At 38.3% G+C, this 9,516-nt stretch overlaps 1 protein-coding gene across 4 annotated transcripts in view; it reads right to left on the minus strand.

The window, feature by feature from the left end:
- Positions 1-9,516, minus strand: part of SAMD4A (sterile alpha motif domain containing 4A) — a 326,230-nt gene that overhangs the window by 34,955 nt on the left and 281,759 nt on the right. For all 4 annotated transcript variants that reach the window (XM_069082336.1, XM_069082339.1, XM_069082337.1 and 1 more), the window contains 3 exons: positions 7,154-7,272; positions 2,508-2,709; positions 646-772 (listed from right to left, as the gene is read on the minus strand). In XM_069082336.1, coding sequence (XP_068938437.1) covers positions 646-772; positions 2,508-2,709; positions 7,154-7,272 — 448 coding nt within the window. The remainder of the gene's footprint in view (positions 1-645; positions 773-2,507; positions 2,710-7,153; positions 7,273-9,516) is intronic.

A 9,516-nucleotide genomic window follows, 5' to 3' on the forward strand; every position in this document is an offset into this window, starting at 1 on the left:
CAGCATATTGGAATACAGAAAACTTTTCCACCTGGTTCCAAAAAAAGCCAGCCTGGAATACTCGCTCTCTCTCGCCCTGTCATTGTACCACTGCTCATACCATTCTCTACATTTGGAATTCCACTCCTCCCTTGCTTATGGGAATCCCATCCATTCTCCAAAGCCCAGATCCTGTTTCACTTCCTTCTTGGAGACTTGTCTGCCTACTCCAACACAGTTATCTCTCTCATTTGGAGTCCTGTAACATTTATTATTTAAACCTATATTATCAACGTCTATTTGGTTCTTCACAGTATATTCTCACTGTACATTGTATTGTCTTAGGCATTGCTGCCTTATCATGGATGTGACACATATGTTGTTTCCCCAGTCATGACTCTGGTTAAATTACTCTAGTAATATAACTAGCATCAAAAAGCATTCTGGTCAGATTTTAATAGACTCCAGTGTGTGTGTCTCCTGGATCCCAGCCAACCAGCCCTTATTCACGCTGACAGTGTGGTTTAAAAAAGGAAAGGCTTCCATAAACACACAAGAATGTGTTTGACAGTCAAGGCTAAGCACTTTTAGGCCAGGGTCACCAAGACAGCTATTTTAATTTACTGTACTCTGTATCAATTAACACAAGGTAGAAAAATGTCTTACCTTGCTGCTGGAACATCAACATGGTCTGTGGGGATGAATGAACAGGTAGGGAACGAGTCCTTTGGACTGAGCTGTGAGTTCGACTTGGCATGCTGTTGCTGCCCCCGGGGTTGGCAAACCAGAGATTCTAGGAGGAAAAAGGGTGTGCATGTGTGTACCTGCACATATAACACGTACAATTCTAGACAGACAGACAGACACACACACCAAATGCCAGAGTTCAGGCAGGAAGCAAATGCTACTAAATATCTGTGTCTGCTAAATTCTGGGGATATGTTTCCAGGTCTATCTGTGGTATCTTCCCTGCTTATTTATAGCCAGAACTTGTCCTGGTGCTTGGAGGGGTTTATAACTTCCATTTGCTTTATTTTTGGCTCCCCTAGACCTCTCTGCGAGACATGACTTTATTAGGGATTCGTTTCTCTCTGACTCCTTTCTATTCTTTCCATTCTCCTGCTTTCCAAGTAATAGGGAAAATCAGGAAATATGTATGGCAGAGAATTTTCTCTACTTCTGGGTTTGGTTTTGAAATTCTCTGCCCTTTTTTTTTTTTAAATAAAGAAGCCAGAAAATCTAATCAGAGGAAGAAAATAATAACTGCTCCACACACTAAGCTGGCATGTTTAAAATTACTTGGATTTCCTTAGCAGCGGATTCTCTTTGAATGAGTCAGAGAATGAGGAAAGTCTGGAAAGTGACGTTTGGTGCATATAATATCTCTTTTTTTGGTGATTCAATTTGGCTTACACTGCCCTCAGTACATTTTGCTCATTTTAAATCCCTCCATTAACCTTTTGGGCTTGACAAATTAAAACATAGTATTTCTACTCAAGTTTCCTTTAGTACCCACTTTGCTACTCCCCCAATGTATAGGGACCAATTAGACACAAAATTGTAACTTAGTATACTGTTCAATTCCCTGCCTCCCCTACGTTCCCCCCTCCCCCAAACAAACTGAAAGAATTGAAGTTGTGGATTTATGGAGCAGTGGTGGGATAGAAGAGAACTCATCCTAACTCCCACTGAGAACCTCTGTATGCATGTGCATGTGCGCGTGAACACACACACACACACACACACACACCTGCTGAGAAGATTTTTTTTTTTTAATGAGGTAATTGGGGTTAAGTGACTTGCCCAGGGTCAGTGTAAGTGACTGGTAAGTGTCAAAGATCTGAGGCTAGATTTGAACTCAGGCCCTCCTGACTCCAGAGCCAAGTTGATCCCAAGGGTACCTTGTTTGTCAAAAGGTCTACTTATTCTGAATGTACTCTACAAAGGGGAAAAGAATATTCACGTCCATGTGATCATAACCTAGATTACAACCCATTGGTAGTGGTATGCTGGCAAATACTTGACAAGGTTCTCCAAAAAAAAAAATGCAAACAGGACACATTTTTAAGTTTAATTTGCATTACTGCCATTTTCTCCTTTATTTTCTTAAGTCTGGATAATCAATAAAACAAAAACCAAGCCCTGATTTCAGGTGTAAATGCTTACACTGAAAACCCAAAGATGACCTGACTCTATCCAGTTCACCTCTATGTTATGTGTATCTTTACACACAAAAAGACCAAAAAAGAGAGATGAGTTTTGCACCTTTGGTTAAAGGCCCTGCCTCAAATGTGGGAGTTCTCTAGGTAAGGCTACTGTTACAAAGCAAGCTGGACAAATTCTCCTCATCTACTCCAGGGACAGGCCTTTGTTGTTCCCTCCTCATGTCTGAAAAGTACAAAAAGGGCAGGCTATTCCACAAGTCACTGGTAAAATGCCTAGTTTTCTTTGAGTTTATGGGAACGTAAGCTTCCCCCACTCCAGCAGGGGAAAAAAGAAAAGCTGAGAAAGCCTGAAGGGAAACAAACCTGTCTTCCTTGTTTCAGGATGGTGGGGTTGGTTGCCGCACTACGCTGGGTGGAGCTGATGAACCCGCTGGTACCCAACAGGCCAAGACGGGCTGAAGGGAGATTCCTTGAAGGGATCTGGTACTGGCGTGGGTTCCGCCTGCCCATGCCGCCACCTACAGAACCTGCTGTTGGTAAGGAGTTTGACTGTCCAAAACCTCGACTGTCACAAAATGGAAGGAAAACCAGAAGAACATGAGACATTTCAGGTCCCTTTTCCACAATCTCAATCTTTCCCTTATTCTCTTTTTCCCATCCTCCCCCAGTGAGAACCAGCATCAGGCAGTCATCATATTCTATTAATCTTGAGGATACTGGGAGGGCTTTCTGTGTAGAAATCAGTCTAACCTCTAGACATCCTGACAAGCCCAAACATTCACTCAGATCTACTTGGTTGGGTAATTAGGGACTTCCGATTCTGACAATTTCTCCTCTGCATTTTTAGCCCTGAAGAACTCATTCTCTTTCTGGTGAACGCATTCAGATTCTATGTGGTTACATAGCAGTGAGCAATGTTTTAGGAACCAGCACATTCTTTCCAAGAAGTGTCAGCTTTTATATTCAATACTGTTTAAATCAAAATGCTTTACCCCAGACTGCCACAAGATGGAACAGATTTGCTTCTTTAGCTCTCTATACAAGATAGGCACATACTATTTCTGAAGAAAAGCATCTAGAATCAGGGCTGAAACAGCTTTTTAACAAGTTTGGGTTGTGGGGGGGAATGTGACACTGTGATTTGCTAAGATTAATATTGGGTTGGAGAAGAAAGAAAAGGAGAACCTAAATTATCAACACAATAGATGCCTTAGGATATTTCTCTATTCCCCAGAATTTATTTTTCCTCAGGAGTGGGGGGAAGACAAAATATAAACTCTGCCCTGAAAATGGTAAATTGGTAAATCTGGCTCAGTGTGTTTTGATCAAGAAAAAAGGCCCCATATGTCCTATGACACACTTTCAAAATACCTCTTGTTTTAAGTTCCCTTCTCTTCATGTATGGCTGCCACCCTGGTGCAGGCTTTCATCAGCTCACACCTGAACTACTGCAAAGCCTCTTGGTTGGTGCCCCTGCTCCACATCTCTCCCCACATGCCAACGTGCTCTTCCTAAGCTGTGATTCTACCCAACAAACCCCAGTGGCTCCCAATTACCTCCTCCAGGATCAAATCTAGATCCTTTTGTTTTTTAAAGTCCTTCCTATTTTTTTTATTTTTCCAGTCTGTTTACATTTTACTCCTCTCCCCATGTACTACTCTGAGACTGAGTGACACTGGCTTTCTTGTTGTTCCTGGTTCATCTCCCAGCTCCTTGCCTTTTTACTGGCTGGAATGCTTTCCCTCCTCACCTACGTCTCCTGGATTCCCCATCTTTCTTCAAGAGTCAGCTCAATCCCACCTACTGGAAGAGACGTCCCTCCTACTCTCCTCCTCCCACCCAGTGCTTTCCTTCTGAGATTTCCTTGAGTTTATGCTATATATGTATCTGGTATGTCATAGCATTATTTGGATGTTGTACCTCTCTACTCTACACCACCAACCCCCAATTAGAAAGTGAGCTCCTTTGGACAGGAACTGTTTTTGCTTTTTTCTGCATCTCCAGTGCTGAGGGTAGAACCTGGCACACGGCATGTTCTTAAATGCTTGTTGCCTTACTGACTCATATTCCACACTCAGAAGCCTATGTAGGAGAGGGAGGAGGAAGAATGTTCCTGGTCTCTCTGGACTGTCTAGTTTTTCCTTTCTTTTGTTTCTCAATGAATTTCAGTCACTTGGTAGTTGATTCTGATAAGTATATACCAATGTTTTCTTTTTCCTACAAGCAGCACTTCATCTCCAATAATTTAAGACCATCATAGATGATTTTCAATTTATCTTCTCTGAAGTCCCCATAAGGGAGCTTCAAAAGGCAATATTTGTCAAATTGATCCAAATTCAATTGCTGAAGAAGTTATATAAAATACAGGATCAAGAATTACTTGTCTCATTGACTTCATTCTGTTAATGCTAGCATTGAAACTAGAGAATAATAAAACTGAAATTTTTTAAATAACTAAGATTTTTTTCCTAATTCAGATTGACCTTTCCTCCCTCCAATTAGTACAAAGTAATTAGATATTTTTACTATTTGAACAGACGTATTATATATGTGAATATATAAAAAAGATCAAACAATCATTGTCAAGATATATCTTAATATATATGTAACAAATTTTAGACCTTTTAGGTAGAAGTGTTAAGATAATATTGATCTTATATATGTTTACTATGTAAAATAGGATTCTGATGATTTTTATGCTTACATTATTTTCCTCTTGTTGTCCTAACACTTTATCCTCAACAAATGGGGAGGGGAGTTAACATACTGAAAGCTCAATGAGTCAACAGTGTGACTTCTTTTTTTGGCAAGCAAAAACTAATTTAATCTTAAGTCTGCAATAAGAAAGACATAGTGTCCAAAAAGATGGAAGATGATAGGACTCTAAAAAAACACTTCCTTCATCATGAGACTGTTATTTTAAAACTTTCTAGCCCTCTGGAAAAATAACAGTATTTGTCCAATAAAATGAATCCATTTTAATGTTTTATAAATGCAAATATCAACACTTCACTTTATACAGGATACAAGGATAAGAGGTCTATATTTCCCCTATGCAAGAAGGAAAATCACTAGAAAAAAGTCTTTTTCTTTTTTTTCCTTTAAGAACTTAAAGTGGCTGTGTCCAAGTTACTAATGCCTCATGTTTACATTCTTTAGTCAGTTAATAATAATAACTAGCATTTATATGTATTGTTTTAAGGTCTCTTTTCATATGTTTTCTCGCTTGATGATCAAGCATTTATTAAACACTTAATATGAGGAGCCAGGCACTGTGCTAAGGATACTAAGTAAAACAAAAACAATCCCTAATTTTAAGAAAAGTGTCCAAGAATCGAGTAAAAATATTCTCCTTGGAAACGTTTTTCTTCCGGAATGTGGAGGGGCGATTAGTTCATCTTTCAGCATCTTGACAGAGATTCTTTTTCCTTCGATTGACCTGGCCTAAACCTGCTGTATATCACCCTGGTCCAAGCATGGTTCTAGTGATGTAGCAGTTCTGAGTGTCACATTTTAGGAAGGAGATTGACAAATTTAGGATGATCCAACCAAGGATAGTGAGAAGCCTGCAGTCCAAGCAACACCAGTTGGAGGAACTGGGGATGCTTAGCTTGAGGAAGGGAAGGTTAAGGAAGAACATAATAGACATCTTTGAATAGATGAAGGGTTGTCACGAAGAAGACAGATTAGTCTTGTTATACTTGACACCAGAGATCAGAATTAGGAACGACTGGTAGAAATGGCAATGAGTCAGATTTAGGCTTCATGTTCAATTACAGAAGTATTTATCTATTATTTGCCAGACGTGGTGCCAGGCACTAAGCATTCTAAACAGGACCTGCCCTCAAGGAACTTACATTCTACTGGAATGTAAGGAAAACTATCTAACAATTATAGCTAACCCAATTGGAATAAACTGCCTTGGTTGGCAGAGATCTTCAAATGAATGCTGAATGAATACTTGTTGAAAATATTGCTGGGGTAATTCCTGTATTACAGGCAAAGGTTGGACTAAGGGAATTCTGAGCATCTAATTTTTTGTGAATTTGGTAATCACAGAAAGTTTCAGATTAATCTCTCTGTTCCCCATAATTCAGCTTCATAAAGCAATTGGATACCAAATTCAAACTGAATTCTACTGTGAACTCTCTGTGAGTCTGAGTAATGATGAAATTGTAGTTTACTAGTAACCTGGGGGAAGAGGGTTTGTGTATTTTCTAATTGGTAGTGATTAATGACACTTAGTAATTGATAATTGAATAAGTGACTGATTGAGTTAATTTAATATGCCCCATGAGTGGAAGACTTTGATTATTGTACTTTGAGATGATCGTTCTTTGTTCAAAACTTTGTGGCCACTATGGTGGAAACTATGTGGCCATTTTAATGATAAGCGGCTGTGAATACTACATTGTGATTTTCTGTGATAAGCTGTAATATTGTGAACGCTGAACCAAATTTGGTATCCAATTGCTTTTTGAAGCTGAATTATGCTTCAATGAGGTTTATTTTCACCTTTTCCTGAAGAGCTGAATTATTATCTAAAATCAAGAATGATACATCTATAGTTTTAGACTGCAGCTCAGTCCAAAATAGAATAGCAGTGTTATGCTTAATCCAGCCATCAACTATAATTAGCTTGTCTGCAGCTAAAAGGAAAAAAAAACCCCACACAACCACACAGGCTGCTGGCTGAACAACAATACTTGGCTCTCCTTCACCTGCACATATTTAAGTGTTTTGCAAGTATTCATTAAATGGAGAAAATCTTGCTCAGGAAATCATTTTGAGGCACAAAGGACCTAATTCATATCTTCCTCAGGGAACTCTCTCAATACTTTCCCCTCCACAACCCCACCCATTTAATGACTATTTTAGAACTTGCCACAAGGTACCTGCCATGAACAACATGTGATACTCAAGCATATTACTGTGTTCAGAGCCCAAACCAGGCATATGAGTCACTAAGGTAACTAACATGCATCATAATGAATGAAATCCCAACATACTTTCTTTGCTGTCGATATCCTGATATGTCTAGAAGGGTTTTCCGAGGGAAAGACCGAAAGAGCTTCTGCACCTGCTGTTTCCATGACAACAATCTTTTTTTCTGTGTCTCTGTAAATGCCTGCAAAAGCAAATAGGATTTTTTTTATGGGTAATGCAGCTTGGCATAAGGGGAAAACATGCAATTAAATATGGGAAAACATTGGAGCCTGGTCAGCTTGGCTTTAAAACCAAAAAAAACCCCAGCAACAACAAAAAACTTATGTCTAACCCAACACAAATATACTAATTAGACAGTTTTATTTTGGCAACCACCTGTAACAAAATTCTGTATTTCACAGAAAATATGCTTGGTAGGCTACAAGCATGAAGTCTGCTAAAAATTCACATTCTTTTGGTTTTTTAAAATGTTACACACCATCAAAACTTGCCCTCCCCCTCATACTTTATTTATTAAATAGGAATGAATTGCAAAATTGATTTGTAATACGTGGGCTTTAGTGGACTTCCTGCATCTTTACGATCAATGGTAACTCTTTAACTTATCCAAATATCAATGTGCTATAATGCAGTATCTCAATTTAAGCTCCACATAATTTAACATATTCACATATTTAAAGAATCTACCAGGCAAGGATATCTATCTATAGATATAGATAAAAGATATGTACCTCTATTTTCCCCCTTCTTCCTCAACTTCATTCACCTGAAATGTATGGTCCTGCCTAAAGGCAGGTCAATAGAATTGATAGCTTCTTTCTCTTTTTAAAAATTAATGAACATTTTTCCATATTTCATGTGGAAACAATTTTTAACATTTGGTTTACAAATTTTTGAGTTCCAAATTCTCTCTCCTTCCCCTTCCTTCTTCCTGAGAAAGCAACCAATCTGACATAGACTACACATATGCAGTCATGCAAAACATTTCCTTATTAGCCATGTTGTGAAGGAAAATAGACAAAAAAAAAAAAACCAACCCTTCAAGAGAAGTAAATAAAGTATGTCTTAATCTTCATTCAGATGTCATCAGTTCTCTCTTTAGAAGTGGATGGAAATATTTTTCATCATAAGTACTCTGGAATTGTCTTGGATTATTGTATTGCTGACAATAACTAAGTCATTCACCTTTAATTAGCCTACAGTATTGTGTACTATATACATATACAGTACATGACTATGTACATGTCCTCCTGGCTCTGCTCACTTCACTTTGCATCAATTCATGTAAGTCTTTCTAGGTTTTTCTGAAACTATCCTGGTTATTGTTTCTTCTACCACAATAGTATTCTCTCACAATCGTACACCACAACTTGTTCTGCCATTCCCTAATGGATGGGCATTCCTTCAATTTCCAATTCACTGCCACCGCAAAAAGAGCTGCTATACATATTTTTGTACATATAGGTTATTTTCACCTTTCTCTCATCTCTTTGGGATATAAACCTACTAGTGGTATTGCTAGGTCAAAGCATTTACATAAGCCCTTTGGGCATAGTTTCAAATTGCTCATTGGAACGGTTGGATAAGTTCACCACTCCACTAACAGTGCATTGGGAAGGTAACAATGTCCCAATTTTTCCACATCCCCTTTAGCATTCATCATTTCCCTTTTCTGTCATATTATCCAATCTGATAGGTGTGAAGTGAGGTTTTAATTTGCATTGCTCTAATCAATGTCTAGAACATTTTTTCATGTGACTATTAATAGCTTTGATTTCTCCTTCTGAAAACTGCCTGTTCATATCCTTTAACCATTTGTAAAGTGGGAATGACTTAAAGAATTGATAGTTTTTCAATGTGTCTTCCAATTAGTGCATATTATAGGCTACATCAATTTTAATATTTCACACCATTTCCTATCCTGAAACCTCTTTGCTGCATTTAAGTGACTCTAGGGTCTTAAGGGATTATAGCAGCAGAACATATGTACTAGCAAGTTCTCCCATTTTCAGAGGCTTCAAGCATGAACCTGGTGCCAGACTGATTCTGCTGTATAAGAATCAACAGTAAGAATAGTAAGAACAGAGCCACATCAACAGTAGGTAGGCCATGCAATTATGAATCCTTTGATTGTGGCACCCCATGAAACAAGGATATTTAAATGGACCTCAATCCAATACAGTTCTTCCTTTTCCCATATTGACAGGGACAGAAAGGAGGGCATAATGTGCTAAAAGTCAAATAGCTTTTAGAAATCCATGAACATCAACTTAACTTAGGTACTTCAAATGTGAGATCTTTGGTGTAGTGACCAATCAATTAACATATTATAATGGAAAAAACTGACAATATTGCAATAAAACTGGGAGACACAATGTTATTTTATGTCCTTAGAGAGTTAAACAAAGGAATTGGTAGAGCTGAC

Source organism: Petaurus breviceps, unplaced genomic scaffold (assembly GCF_028583685.1).
Source record: "Petaurus breviceps papuanus isolate PSGF00001 unplaced genomic scaffold, PetGlider_PUasm1.0 164, whole genome shotgun sequence".
Lineage (NCBI taxonomy): Eukaryota > Metazoa > Chordata > Mammalia > Diprotodontia > Petauridae > Petaurus > Petaurus breviceps.